General features: G+C 51.2%; 3 protein-coding genes and 2 non-coding genes across 5 annotated transcripts; 1 reads left to right on the top strand and 4 right to left on the bottom strand.

Moving 5' to 3' along the window:
• Window positions 1–722: 722 nt before the first annotated feature.
• BJX67DRAFT_72498 (clathrin heavy chain) lies at window positions 723–6,521 on the bottom strand. Its single transcript, XM_071035349.1, has 6 exons — window positions 6,259–6,521; window positions 6,166–6,186; window positions 6,029–6,055; window positions 5,593–5,964; window positions 1,300–5,523; window positions 723–1,244 (listed from the first exon to the last, which is right to left on the bottom strand). Exons 1-6 carry the CDS (start codon window positions 6,295–6,297, stop codon window positions 888–890), a joined length of 5,040 nt encoding a protein of 1,679 aa, XP_070886948.1. The 5' UTR covers window positions 6,298–6,521; the 3' UTR covers window positions 723–887.
• Window positions 6,522–7,336: 815 nt separating this feature from the next.
• On the bottom strand, window positions 7,337–7,409 carry BJX67DRAFT_t50. Its single transcript has one exon. It is a non-coding gene; the product is annotated as a tRNA-Thr (tRNA).
• Window positions 7,410–8,466: 1,057 nt separating this feature from the next.
• BJX67DRAFT_t51 lies at window positions 8,467–8,539 on the top strand. The gene has a single exon. It is a non-coding gene; the product is annotated as a tRNA-Thr (tRNA).
• An 86-nt stretch (window positions 8,540–8,625) lies between these two features.
• On the bottom strand, window positions 8,626–11,553 carry BJX67DRAFT_351783 (phosphoribosylaminoimidazolecarboxamide formyltransferase/IMP cyclohydrolase). The gene is made up of 4 exons (XM_071028939.1): window positions 11,261–11,553; window positions 10,957–11,083; window positions 9,355–10,840; window positions 8,626–9,306 (listed from the first exon to the last, which is right to left on the bottom strand). Exons 1-4 carry the CDS (start codon window positions 11,277–11,279, stop codon window positions 9,151–9,153), a joined length of 1,788 nt encoding a protein of 595 aa, XP_070886947.1. The 5' UTR covers window positions 11,280–11,553; the 3' UTR covers window positions 8,626–9,150.
• A 487-nt stretch (window positions 11,554–12,040) lies between these two features.
• BJX67DRAFT_72285 (INSIG family protein) lies at window positions 12,041–13,783 on the bottom strand. Its single transcript, XM_071035344.1, has 2 exons — window positions 12,653–13,783; window positions 12,041–12,585 (listed from the first exon to the last, which is right to left on the bottom strand). Exons 1-2 carry the CDS (start codon window positions 13,355–13,357, stop codon window positions 12,223–12,225), a joined length of 1,068 nt encoding a protein of 355 aa, XP_070886946.1. The 5' UTR covers window positions 13,358–13,783; the 3' UTR covers window positions 12,041–12,222.
• Window positions 13,784–14,377: the final 594 nt, after the last annotated feature.

Here is a 14,377-nt window from a genome sequence, read left to right as displayed (position 1 = left end):
GTAACCGAGCCTTCGGGTACTTCAGGAAGTCCAGCTATCTGGCTCGCGAACCTCGGGTACTCGGGCTAATACTTCCCATGACACAGATCCCCCAAGCAAGAAGAAAGCCGCAAGGTGATTGCGAGAGATTACTTGGATAGGAAGTCCGGCTGGCTGTTCCAGCCATTGAGAGCAGACTCCGGGCCTCGGTCTTCGTCTCTCCAACGATTGTCATTGACAGTTGCACTAGGGCGAGCCCCGATGCATCCAGCCCCAGTTTGTACCTCCTTGTAGCCCATGAGCAGGTCTCGTGATTCCCTCCTTCCTCCAGAGAGGACCAGAGGGCTCCGGAGGACTCTCGGCCTTCTTCGCTTACCCACTTCCGCCCCCCATCCGAACAGCAGGGAAGACTGTGATCGTGTCAAACTGTCTAAACCCAAGACGGGACAAGACTTCCTCAACGCTGTCGAGACTGCATCTACTTTCCAGATCATCACACCGGAGCGTCGCCCAAATGATCCATGGATGGATTTTGCCCAGGAGGAGCAACATTCCTCTGCCGCTCCCCATCCAATCATAGCCTTCCACACAATCACCACCACCGTCTTATCGTTCTTTTTTGGCCTTCTTCTCTTGCGACTGCCTGCAACATCTGCACATCATGCTATCATTTCGTCGTCCATCTACGACGCATCGCCTTGAGGGCAACGCGTGCTTACTCGGAGTACTCACACTACCCCACGTTCTGTGTAGTACACCAAATCAGGAAAATGCCATTAACTACCTCGTAACCCAGCCCAGGCCGGGACCCTCGGTCACCAGACAAGTCGAGAATAGAGAGATCATATCAAAATACACATGATGAGAAAAAAAACTTTATCACTCAAGTACAACATCACAACGTGCGTTTAAAAAGGTCGGAACCCCGTAGCCTGTGGCGTTATCCCGTTCGCTTGTCCGTACACAGGAGGTCCAGGTGCTGGTGCGGATGGTCCCTGCGTTAGCATAAGCCTGGATCCTCCCAGAATAGGCGTATTATCCTCCTCCTTCTTCTGTGTCACCTCTCGCGCCTTCCGCTCCTCGTTATCCTTTTTCAACGTCTCAATCGCGCGCGTCTGCTCACAAAGGAAATTGATCATAAACGGCATCGTGAAGTCCTGGAGACCGTGTCGCCATGAAATCTCCAAGATAACATCGGGGCGGATCAAGTCGTAGCAAGCATACAGCATGCCAACGTAGCATTCACGGCTACCAATATCCACAAACTATCGCACAATCAGTAAACACGCAATGGCATGGGTAAGGCGTAAAGCAACTTACGTAACGAAGTAGCTCCTCGACCACATCGGGCTTGGCTGAGATAGCAGCCGTCTCAATAGCGTCCTTGTAGAGCTTATCTTGCTTGGAAAGCTCAATCGACTTCGCCCATCGCTTATTGTTGCGGTAGATGTTCGCCGCAATCTGGCGAAAGAAGATGAGGTCATGCTTCTCCAGCCGCTGTGCCAGCTCTACAGCGTCGAAATTATCGTGGTTATCCACTGAGTCACGGAGAGTCTTGTAGTCCTCTTCCTCAATCAGCAGGTCGTTGATGGCATCGTTGACCGCCCTCTTGTTCTGAGACTGGACATTGATAAGGAAAGGTTTGATCAGAGGGATATTATCCGACGTCTTGAAAATCCGTACGACACGGTTGACGTCAATGCGGGGGGTCAGGACTTGCAGCAGATCGGTGAGCAGTAGGGGCTGCTCTTGCAAGTAAAAGTTGAGCGCACGGTAGTAGATCTCCAAGTTTGCGACCTTGACGATAATATCCTTAAATGAGTGGTGTTCCCATGCATCAGCAGCACGCTCCATCATCGCCAAAGCGGCGTTATCCCACTCATCGTAATGGCAGTACAGGAACACTAGCTCGGGCCACAGGTTCGCCTCCTCGCAAGCACGGATCATCTTGGGAATGTTGATACGAGACCAGAAGAGCTTGAGGTGCTCCATGACACGCCCAGGGTGGTACTTGGAAAGAGCAATGCCCAATTCGGTAAACATCCCCATGTGTGCCCTTTCCAGCCCAAGACCAGCTTCAAGCACAGAAATCAGCTCGTCAAAGTACCCATTGCGCTCGTATTGTCGAACAAGGTCTTGCAACTCCTCTGCATGAACGATGAGGTTAAGACCGCAAATTTGGGCAAGACGAAATTCCTTCTTATCCACGCATGCCTGATTTACTTGCTTCCACACCTTAACGCTGTTAGCCTTGCGGGCACACTCAACCGCCGCCTGATAGTCTTCGAGATGCACCAGTGTCGTGGCCAACTTAGCCCAATTGGAGATGCTGGTGTAGAAAATCTTAGCAGCTTGGTGATAGCCCTCCTCGTAGGCTTTGTCGCCAGAAGTCTCGATATCAGCGACGTTGGTGGACCGCAAGAAATCCTCGAGCTCCGCGAGCTGATCCAAGCGCGCGTAGCAGAAGGCAAGGCCGGTGTCAATGGCTGGCTCCCGCAGTGTCTTGCGGGCCATTTTGAGGTACTTGACGAGTTCCTCATCCTTGCCAGCATGAGTTGCGGTCTCAATGACTTCACTGTAGTTCGAAGGGTCGCCGGCATGGATGTAAGACTCAATTGAGTCTGTGACACGAAGGCCATCCAACTGAGCCTTTGCAACCTTGCTCCATACATCCGGCAGCTCAACACGCTCAGCGAACTCTTGTGCCCGGTCAATGCTGACAATGTTCTCCACGAGGACATTAACGGCGGCGATATAGTTGTTGACCTTCTTGTAGATTTCGAACGCTTCTTCGTACAGACCGACAGAGATACACATTTCGGCGATCTCATCAGGGCTGAATTCATTGAGTTGATGGATGTAATCCATTAAGCGTCCCTTGTCAGCCTTGGCAGCAGTCAGCATCAAGAGATTCTGCAGGCTTCCATTGTCACTGAACGGCGACGGCTCAAGGATGATCTTTTCGAGTAGTTCGATCAGGTCACCAGGGAGGTCAGCCTGGAGGAACGCCTTGACAGCAACCGACACCTTGTCGGGCTCTGTAGATTCTGGTACAGCAGTAGCAACCACCTGATCAACGAGGGATCGACGGTGCAAGTTATTTTCGCTCAAAACAAAAGACCAAATCTCTGAGTCGGCTCTTTCGACGAGATAGCGAGCCTGCACCCTGTACATAGCATTCTCATTCGTAATGTTGATGAGTTCCAAGTCATTCTGGCCCTTGCTGTAAGCGACAAAGGCGAGATTGGGATCACGCTTCTCGCAATACTTTCCAACGATAAGAGTGTCGTATAGGTCATTCTCCTTGAGGAACTTCTCTGGATTGTTGTTGCTATCGATGTAAATCTTCGCAAGAGCATTGTAAACCGCTTGCTGTTGGTTACCAGTTGTAAGGGTCTTCTCAAGGAAAGGCAGAAGGAGCTTCAACCGGTTACGGCTCTCCACCTCAGAAACCAAATCGTCAATAGGAATTACGGATGCTTCGACCGAGGATAGGAGGTTCCGAATAATCTCTTCGTCGCAATCGACGTCGAGCAAGCCTCCAACGACGGCTGCTGTGCGCGAAGGATTGACTCGCTGCACATACACCTCGATCGACTTGTACTGCTGGTTCTGGTAGAGATAAAGGACAAGGTCATGAATGAAGTTGAAACGATCGCAAACGATAATGAGAGGTAATTGTTCGGTCAATCGAGCTTCCTTGAGGAAGTTCTTCACCTTCTCAGGGTTGTAAAAATTGCTTTCGCGACAAATTCTCTCAACCTCAGTGATCTGGCCCATAGTGGTGGCAGCTTCGATGTACTTGAAATGCACCTCGGGATCCTCGGACAAATTCACAATACTTCCAAGGTAGTAATAGAGACCTTCCGCAGTGCGGTACTTCTCCAGGAGGCTAATGAGGCGGGCAGGCCCGATGAGATCAGAAAACTTAGTAGAGATCTGAACCACGGCTTGCAGGTTCTGACGAATGTTGACTTCCAACATGGTGTCCATGCAATCCAAGGTCTGCTCTACTGAGAGACGGCCAATGAAGTTCATTAACCATTCGGAATTCAGCTTGTCCGTTCGTACAATGTTGCGTTTGATCACCGCAGAATCATCAGTGTTTTCCAGGGCCCTTTGGATAAGGCCAGCATTTTCGCAGAGCTGAGAAATCCGAGGACGGTCATAGTGCGTGAAAATCTCATTGCCAAGGATAGCATCAGCGACTTGGGGAGCGTTTACAAGATTCATCTCAAGTAGCCGCGTCTGGAGATGGCCGTGCTCAGGCTTGTTATCCTTTAGAGCATCTAGGAGGAAGGAAGTAGCCTGTTGTACCATGTTCTGAGCAAGAAAGACATCGACAACACGATCGAGATCGATAAGAGCACCGGACTCTTCGTTGGCGAGCTGGGTGGCGAATTCAGCTCCCTTCTCCGGGTTCACGCGCACTATATGTTGAAGGAGTTGGGTGTAGTCCGGCTGATAACCAACTTGCTTGGAGTAGGCTAAGATCTTGTCAAATTGGCCGGTTTCAGCGAATCCGGCGATGACTTTGTTCGGGACATTGGCTTGAAGGTAGATACCCAGAGCCAGATTCATGTCGTAGGGTCGCACAATGTCGCCGAGCTCCTCAGAGCCCTCCAGCTTGTTCTCACGTATCCACTTTTCCAGGAGATGTTTTCTGTTCTGCTGTAGGACAGGCCGCACGAGTTCAACACTCTCGTACCTGTTCAGAGTTCCCTTGTCGAGCAGCATACCAAAGTATTGGAGGATGACCGACATTTGCTGTCCGGTTTGTGGGGCGTTTTTGAACTTATTGATGGTTTCAGGCGTTCTAAGGAAACCTCGTGGAGAGTTTGCAGCGATCTTCGCAGCTTCGGAATAGTTACCTTGTGCAAGCAAGCTATCAAACTGCTGCTGGTATAGGTGGTCGGCTCCGGGAAGCCCCCCTTTAGACGCAAGTTTGACCGCGAGGCCGGACATGGCCGGATTTTCCATCAAGTACTTGATGACATTGTCCTCATCAACACTAACTGCCAGAACTTGGCCTTTCCGGTTGACACCAACGAGACCAGCCGACTCGGAATCAGGGGCAGTGGTGAAAATTGTCTCGCTAGATATCCGATTCATGAAGATGCAAGTACCAGATTCGAGATCATAAAGATGGATGAATCCATATTTTGTAACCAAGTAAACGATGTCGTACCTTCGGGAAACCTGCATTGCGACAGGAAAGTCATTGACCGCCTCTTGGGGGAAGAAAACCTCGACGGCCTTCTTTTGGAACCGTGGGTTAGGCTCTTGGTGATCAATCTCGGCGATCTGCAGCTTAGCCCCGGACTGTGTCCGCACGGCAAAAGTAAAGAGTTTATGTTCCAAGGGCGAGCCCTCCACTCTGATTGACGCGAAGGCTGCTGCATGTCCTTCAATATACTGAGATATACCACGCTCCCTGGAGTATAGCTGCATTGAACCAACGACACGACCCTGCTGTTGACTGATTCCAACAACCACCATCCACTTCTCTTCGTCATTTACACGGTAGTTGATGATTTGGCAACCCTAGAAGCAACGCATTATCAGACACTAGATACTTGGAATTTGGACCATCGCCTTTGTAGGAACACATACGCTAAGATTCGGAAGCCGATCGAAGACCTTCTGTGGCTGAGACTGGGTGGGGTCAAAGACGTCCCAGTGATAGACGGAGGATTCGGTCACCAAACCCAGACTTTGCTCGCTGAACCACTTCCAGTACACAACATCTTCGTTCATGACCGCAGACTTAAGCTTCTGCTTGGCTGACAGGTCGAATATCTGAATCGTCTTGCCTTGTGCTTTGAGGGCAATGATATTCTTGGTCCAGTGCATGATTGCACTGTCCGCATTGATGGGCCTCTTGATGACTTCATTGTTGTTCTTTAGATTAATGATAACAACCTGGGGCTTATCATTTTCGTCCAGTTTTTGGCGGACGCAGACGAAGTGATCCGATTCTAGAGTCTTCAAGACCGCGGACGTTAGCGGTAGACGAAAGCGGGTCGATGGGATGCAGGACAAGACATACACATGAGTTGAAACCAATCGACGCCGGCTGTTAAAGACGTGGCGTTAGTAGGTATCGAGGACACGGCATGACAATGTCGAGATTATGGCGTCCATAGCATGGGGTAAGGCCACGCGTGAGAGGGTGGGAGTGCATACCGCGATTTCGGCATTCGTCAACTGCAGGAGAGGCCAGGGGTTAGTTTCCCAGCCATCAATATATCACGAGGCGGTCGGAACAAAGGGACACACATTAAGAAGCTCCGTGAATTTGATGGGAAGAGGAGCCATATTTACAAGGGCCGCACCACGACCTCATCAACCCGAAAAACGCCAAGCAAATCAAGAGACTGAAATTCAGGAAATGAGGTATAGAAGGGAGGAATTGAGTATTTGCAGAAAAGAGAGTAGGGGGGAGAGGAGCTCAGAAGGCGGAGTGAGGAGGAAGAAATTAGGGAAAGGTGAACCAGCAGGAAGGAACTGGGGAAGCGGAAGGTGACCTCAGGAGGCAGGCGTGGTCCGTTGCTGAGGTGTCGTTTATGGGCCCGTCACGTGCACGTGGCCGGTGTCTGAGCTACCAGTAGTCATGCAAACGGCAAGCGAGAGGAACTTGACTAAATCGTTTGCTGGTTCAATTAAGAGTCGGTAAATGAGATTGAGGTAAGGTAACGGCAAACTGAGTCTGTTTAAACCCACTGCACAATGGCTTGGAGGGAGATCAAAAAGCAAAGTCTTGCAGCCAATAACTTTACTCTGCGCAGGCCAGGTATGCGAGGAGGTCTGGCAGAGACCGTTGTGGATGAGATCCAGATCTAGCTTCAGAGGAGAGTTCTCCTTTCTCTTATACTGTGGGACGACCGGTTTCACTCAAGATTTCAACAATGGAGGCAATATAGGTCACATTATTGGCAAACCTGGGTCATCGAGATTTCCCTCGTGAAAAATATGTTTCGTGATTGTCTCTCAAGTCTTGGAGACAAACACAGGCACATGGCAGACTCTGTGTCAAACATCTGCTCAAGAAAGGGGAATTCACAGGCTCAGTCACCCGCAATATTCCTGCAGTTACATGAGAGCAGCATTTCTTCAGCCAAGCTCACCGTAATTGATTTCTGCAGCCTTCCCATCGGACCACAGAGCCCCTCTTCCATCAATGGAACCAACTTTGGGGAAACTCCAAGCTTCGCTGCCAGAGTGTTCCGTACCCTAGCCTGAGGCAAAAATAATACGGAAGCTGATTGAACGGGTTGAAGCAAAACACGGCAGAAAATAATAAACTCAATTGGCCTTTCTACATCATGACCCATGATATGGATGGCGAAAAAGAACCTGCTCCCACGCGGATTCGAACCGCGGACCTCATGATTACTAGTCATGCGCTCTACCAACTGAGCCATAGGAGCAATTGGTAAATTTTAGATGAATCCAAATGCGATATCAGGGGAAATTAAGACTAAGATTATTTGTGTGCGCTATACCTTTTTTGTACTAACTTAAATCGGCTATTTAGGCGAACCAGTGCCGCGGTCGGTCAGCCCATGGTTCTGCTCAACCACACACTAGGGTACCTCACTTGACACGAGATGGCCTAATTGAGCCTAGATTGATGCCGGCCTCGGGGGGCACTAGGCCTGTCTCCAATCACTGCTCCTCCCCATCCGCGGTCAAAGGCATCCAGTTTCCGCTGGCTTCTATACCGTGATGAAGTTAAGCCGGTTTCCGCATAACTACTAAGCGTATAGACTTCCGCTCTATCTCGAACTTTGTCCGTGATCATAATGATTTCCGTGCCCCATTTGGTGTTTACAACAGCCGTATTTACCACAGGAAGGTGCCACGGTCTGTACAGACTTGAACGACTCGATCAATCGCCCGGCCAATTTCCCTTCAGGCTCGCGGGCGTTCTCCATGGGCAGCCTATCATTCCCCCCCGGTACAGTATGATTTTCGACTTTTGAATTCTTTTTTCCCAGTTGATGAGAGAGTTTGTCCGGGCGCGCGAATTCAACCCTTCAACACAGTCACCCGCCAACGGACCGGAATAACCGAAGTTTTGACCGGGGTTATGGAGCAGACTATTAACGTTCCATTTAGGAGGAAAAGTTCAAGCACAGCTCTTCAAATGCACATGAATGCAGCCTGATTTCGTGATGATTGGCTACTGGGTTGAACTGACGCCCCAGTCCCCGGCGAGAGTTCATGTCACTCGTCCGCATCAGAGCGATCAGATGATACACCACGCACCCGATACCCGTGCCGGTATATGTATCCCAATTGAGTTTCATGTTCCGAGGGGGAATGCCATGGAGGATGAAAAGTTATCCACCCAACCGGCCTACGTCAATCAACGCGTATTCACAGTCCTCTGCTCTCGAAGTCCCATTGTCCATAACTTAAGACGGCCTTGACCGTATTAGCTTTTGCTAATTAAATAACCTTGCTGTAGATGACCCTTAATGGGCTCCTATGGCTCAGTTGGTAGAGCGCATGACTAGTAATCATGAGGTCCGCGGTTCGAATCCGCGTGGGAGCAGTTTTTTGTTGCCTTTTTTCACCCCTTTCAACCCCTGGTTCTGCTTTCGGAACCTGAACTCTCCCACCCAGCACCTGGGCACATGCAATCCAGCCACGCCACCAATCAGGCCTGGAGCGTTTTTGGCCCCCTGCCTGTTTGCGGGGCGAGACCCCGTTCTGGCGAAGCCACCCGCCAAAATAAATACATATTATTATTCTTTCGGTCCGGTCAGGTGCATGAATGCCCCGATTTCTCGACACGATAAGACTTGGAACACTCTCAATAAAGCTCTTTGTATGCTAACATCTGTCGGCCCCAATGGACTTTGCTGGCAATGGCCTGGACACACGAGCCCAACTCAAGAAGTGGGGAATCTGGCATTAGGTTCTCTCGTCACTCGCTACATAAAATAATACAACATCCTTGACTCGGCACAAGCCATATTGAAAGTAGGTCGTGACAACTTTCATTTCTGGTCATCAAGTGCAGCAGCGCAACAACGTCAATACGACCCTAATTTCCGGTGGTGATTTAAACCTTGGCGTCCTTCTTTTCTTCCTTTTTTTTTTTTTTTCCTTTCTCTGGGTTACAGAATATCTCGCCGCTATAAACAGGGAGGGGCTGGGAGTTCAGTGGTGGAAGAGGCGGGTGCCCTGCTCGACGAACACGATACCGAGCTTCTCAGCGGTTTCGAAGACAGGACCGTCGTTCTGGCTGCCGCTAGGGGCAGCAATGTACTTCGCGCCAGAACGAGAGGCACGGAAGACATTGTCAATGAAGGGGAACTGTTAGAAAATTAGCACAAGTTATGGGCGCAAAGCGGCATCACTTACAAAGGCGTCGGACGAAACGGCAACCTCGCCCAGCTGCTTGAGCCAATCCTCTCGCTCCTCCTGTGTGAATGGGGCGGGGACTTCCTCAAAGACACGCTCATATTCGGCCTTCTCGATCTCGTTGCGGGGAGTCTGGCCGGAGCAAAGCAGGTCAATTGCATTGCTCTTATCGGCACGCTTGGTGCCGGCCTTCCATTTGATGCCCACGACGCGGTCGTGGAAGCGCATCCACCAGTTGTCGGTTTTGTCACCGGCCAGGCGGGTGCAGTGAATACGGCTCTGTTGGCCGGCTCCCAGGCCGACGACCTGGCCGTTGAGGGCATAGCAGACAGAGTTCGACTGGGTATACTTCAGGGCAATGGTTGCCACAGTGAGGTCCCGCAGAGCGGCATCGGGGAGTGTCTTAAGATCCTTTGGAGTGACAATAGTGTTGAATGTCTTATGGGGAGAGATTACAACGTCGTTCCGGTGCTGGCTGAGCTGTACGCCGTAGACGGTGCGGGTTTCCTCACCGGCAGGAACATAAGAGTCGTCCATCTGAAGTACGAGGTACTTGCCTCCCTTCTTCTTGGACAGGATCTCCAAAGCCTCCTCCTCGTATCCTGGGGCAATGACACCGTCGGAAACTTCACGGGAGATAATCTTGGCTGTTGTAACATCAACAACGTCGCTAAGGGCAAGAACGTCGCCAAAGCTGGACATGCGGTCGGCTCCACGAGCACGCGCGTAGGCCTGGGCTAAGCCAGAAGACTCGATTCCGGCAATATCGTCAACCATGTAGACTTTGCGCTCCTTGTCGCTAAGAGGAACACCCACAGCGGCACCAGCCGGAGACACGTGCTTGAAACTGGCAGCGGCAGGGTAACCAAGAGCTTGCTTCAGCTCCTTGACAAGAGCCCACGCATTGAGCGCATCCAGAAGATTAATATAGCCTGGGGACCCATTGAGAGTCTTGAACGGAAGCTTGCCTTGAGGCGTCGAGGCTGACGCAGGCTTCTGGTGAGGGTTTGTTCCATAACGCAGAGAGAGGTGTTTCTTGCCGTTGCCAGCATACTGCTTGCGGAAGAAACCGGAGATAGCGGTGTCATAGTCTGCAGTGTGCTCGAAGGCCTTGAGGGCGTATGACCTGCGACTGGCCTCGGTAATCTCTCCAGCCTCAAGCTCCTTCAAGAACTCAGGGTAATCCTGGGGGTCTGACAGAATCGTGACGCGAGAGTGGTTCTTAGCGGCGGCACGGAGCAGAGTCACTCCGCCGATATCGATTTCCTCCACGGCCTCTTCTATCGTGACATTGACCTTGTTGACGGTCTCCTTGAACGGGTACAGGTTGCAGACTACAAAGTCGACCTTGGCAATGTTCTGGTCGGCCAGGTCTTTCTCGTCGGACTCGATATCACGGGCAAGGATCCCGCCGTGAACGGCAGGATGGAGGGTCTTCACACGGCCCCCGAGCATCTCGGGTGCATGGGTAATCGCTGAAACATCCCTGGTACCCGTCAGCTGCAGGACAACACACGTGCCCGTCATATGTCCCATCCATCACGATCACAGCACTGAACCAAGAGGCAGTGAAACGGCTCATATCGACAAAAGGGAACGCACTCAACTGGGAATCCTGCCTCCCGAATCATCCTCGCGGTGCCGCCGGACGCAAGTAGTCGGACATTGTGCTTAGCAAGGCCCTTTGCGAGGTCCAGAAGACCGGTCTTGTCGTAGACGGATAGAATGGCTAGAGTGAGAAACCATATCATTAGCCGAAGTCTCCCAGATCCCCAACACACAAACGAAAAGTCAGGGAATTGTCAACAGTGGGGTCGGAGGTGAACCAAGTCCGTACTTGGCATAGAGCTGGGGAGATTCCAGATCGTGTACTTGGGAAGAGGGGATAGGATATCCAATGGCTCACCTGACTTTTGCTGTGACATGATGAGAAATTGACAGCGACGGCCTTAACCTCAGAAGAAGAGCAGAAGTGAGGACCTGACGATGATCAGGCGAAAAGAAGAAAGCAGAAAAAGATCGGGAGCGTCAGGAGCTCCCCACTACGACCTAGCCTTCGAGAGCACGAGTTCTTGTGAGGACAGACTACAATGCTTAAACAAGTAAGGCCGAGGAAGAAAGGTCCAGTATTCTCCAAAGCGAAAGTATGTCCCTCAATAGTCAAGCTCTACGAAAATAACAGCGGAAAATGCTGATTCCCTCACATTCTCTCCCACCGCGGGGCTGTTCCCTTGCATGGCCGTTTTCGGACCCATTCCTGCATTGCGCATAGCTCGCATAAATCCGCTTAGTAGTCACTTTTAAATTATGCATAATATCATCGGGTGTGGCAGATCACGTGGATATAAGCACGGATCACCACAACCACAAACAAATGCACCACAAAAATTTCGCGAGGATTTCCTTTTCCCTTTTCTTCTTCATGAACAACGCAAAACCAACATTCTGCAAAAAGCGTTCCTACGAGGGATCTCCTCTCCCTACGGGGCTGGCTGGTGCCTATGAAGTATGGAAATCGTCACATAGAATGGAGAACGACTGCAATTTGCAGAGTATCGATCTTGGGTGCAGTGTCTGCCTGGCCTCAGGGCTTGGTGGGAGGGACTGCAATGATTGGTTCTACACCTTCTTGTCTCCGGAATGCCGTTAAGTCGATATCGTAGTCGGGTTTTATGGCTTGAACCAAGTTCTCTGCTTGGAATGGATGTCTAGCGTTGACGATTTACCTGTTTGCTCACCCGACGCTGGTAGAACCGGGTATTTAGCACGCTTGAGGAGCGCGTGGGAATTAAGAGAAGAGTATCCCGAAACGTATATTTACTCCCTGTAGATGGGGTTCGATCTCAGTAATAATGCACTAAGCTAAAATCACGACTTCATTGTCTCAGGACGCCCAAAAGCGAGCTGTCTGCCAATGTTTCCAAAGCAGACGATGGCGCAGAAGAGAACGCTCGCAACCCATGTTCGAACCGCTACACTCTCCTGCGTGATCCCAGCCACGAGTGCAGTTTCTAGTCCGGTCCTGTTCAGTGACGGAACCGCCGAAGCAGATGTTTCGTTCGAGGGGATCAAATCGGGCTTTAGGCCCAACAGGAGGCCCATGCCACCAACTCCAAGGGTGGTCGACAAGATGAAACCGGTCGTGGTGCGGTCAATGAGATACCACAAAACGGGATTAACGAGGGCCAGCGTAAGGGAGGCCTGAGTTGTGGATTCCCAGGGCGTCCGACGCTGCAGGAAATATTACGGTTAGTCAACGTTTCGACAGAATCGCATGCAAACAAACGAATTAGCCTACCATAGCAAACGCAATTCCCACAAAAGCTCCGACACTGCGAACCACTGCGGGCCAGGAAATAGCAAGCTCGGGGGAATCTTGGTCATTGTTCGACCGCTTTTCTCGAGTCATGTCATCGGCTGCGCCGCTGTCTTGGTAGGAATCCAGCAAGGGAAGTACATTGCCAATGGCAACCCCAGTAATGCCCCATAGGCCAAGATATTGCCATGACCCGTAGAAATGAGTATAGTCAAGTTTCACTGGAGTAATCCAGTGATTCTCGTGGAGATGGATAGTGATAATACCGTACGCTACACCGAAGGCAAAAAGAAGGGTGCTTCGGAGCGCCTGTGGCAGAATAACACCGCGGAATAATCCATAACTAAGACGAGATCGAGTACGGCGCAGGGCAGCAGATTCTGCTCTTCCCAATGCTGGCTGAACCTTGGGGCTCCCTAGACTGGGCCGTTGTACCCCTGATTCGGTCCCCCAGGGGCTGTAGTCGTCCCGAATGCTCTCAAAGGCTGTGGGGGAGTAGATGCCGTATAATGTCGAGGAAGTCAAGTTCATTATTGACCCATTGCGACTGATTGCGGTCGATCCGGGTTCCCTGGGGGTCAGACCGTCCGGGTTGGAAGGCTCGGCCGGGGTTGAGGATCCGGAGGAGTCGTTGACGTTGAACACTCGCTGAGGGCGAGGGCGAATGAGGGGAATTTCGTCGGACATGGCGAGCGAAGCACGAGGGAGCGAAAAAAAAACTGATGGTAGCGGCTAACGCGTATGAATATGTGGCAACTGGCGCCTTTTAAATCCAACTTCTGATTGTGAGGTCTGAAGTCCGGTGAGAAGCGGATTCTCTCAGGGCCTCACGACTTGGGGATAGCTAATTTGGGTTAAACACTGAGCGTGGGATGTTGCGAAGGGATCGCGCTTGCAAAGAGGTCGGAGTCCGGATTCGAGGCGGAGTTGAGTATAATGAGTGGCGAGTTTTAGAATGTATGGTGAAAATAAAAAGAGTAGGCCCCAGTGCGAGTGAGAAGCATCCAAAGAGATGAGAAGGAGTCAATGCTCTGGGCTTTTCTCACAGGAGTCGCAGCAGTAGAGGAGAAAGAGAGTTGTTAGGAGGAGCGCCTGGGGAGGAGGAATGTGTCGCGAGTGGTTGCAAGGTGAAACTGCGGTGGTGCAAGATTTGCTGTGTGGAACCTCCGGCTGGGGGAGCGGACGGTGGGCAGGAATAATAATCGTGGATGGAAGATGAAGGTCTTCTTCCCTTTTTGTTTTTTTTTTTGTTGAATGGGATCCTCCAGGTCCCAGCGTGTTGAGGCAGTCGCGTGAAATTCAGCTTCTCCCAGAAACAGGGACAGGATTGTATTCTGTAGTTATGTCCAGGGCCAACACGATGGCTTCACTTGCTGTCTACTTCTAGCCGTTGTGCAAATTACAAAGCAAATACAGTATCCACAAGCAGGCGAATGACCATCCACCTGTGCAGAGATTCTGGATTGCCACGAACGCTCTGTTGAGGCCCTCGGGAAGTGTGGAGTGAGAGGCGTTGATGACTCTCAATTCCTCGTCAGGTCATGTGCTGCAACCACGAGTCGTCGCCGCCCACTCAGTGACTCCTGCAGCCACAGGAGAAAGGACACAACAGCATTCTTCCTTTCGGAGGAACTGCATCGTGCTCTCCATCTGCTGATCTTCTCTGGTCACACCAATCCCTGATCCCACCAGCAGGCCATGACGTCT

This window comes from Aspergillus lucknowensis (genome assembly GCF_044049455.1).
Source record: "Aspergillus lucknowensis strain CBS 449.75 chromosome Unknown BJX67scaffold_16, whole genome shotgun sequence".
In the NCBI taxonomy this organism is placed as follows: Eukaryota; Fungi; Ascomycota; class Eurotiomycetes; order Eurotiales; family Aspergillaceae; genus Aspergillus; species Aspergillus lucknowensis.
The sequence above is the reverse complement of the archived record's forward strand: the minus strand, read 5'-3'. Positions and strand labels throughout refer to the sequence as shown.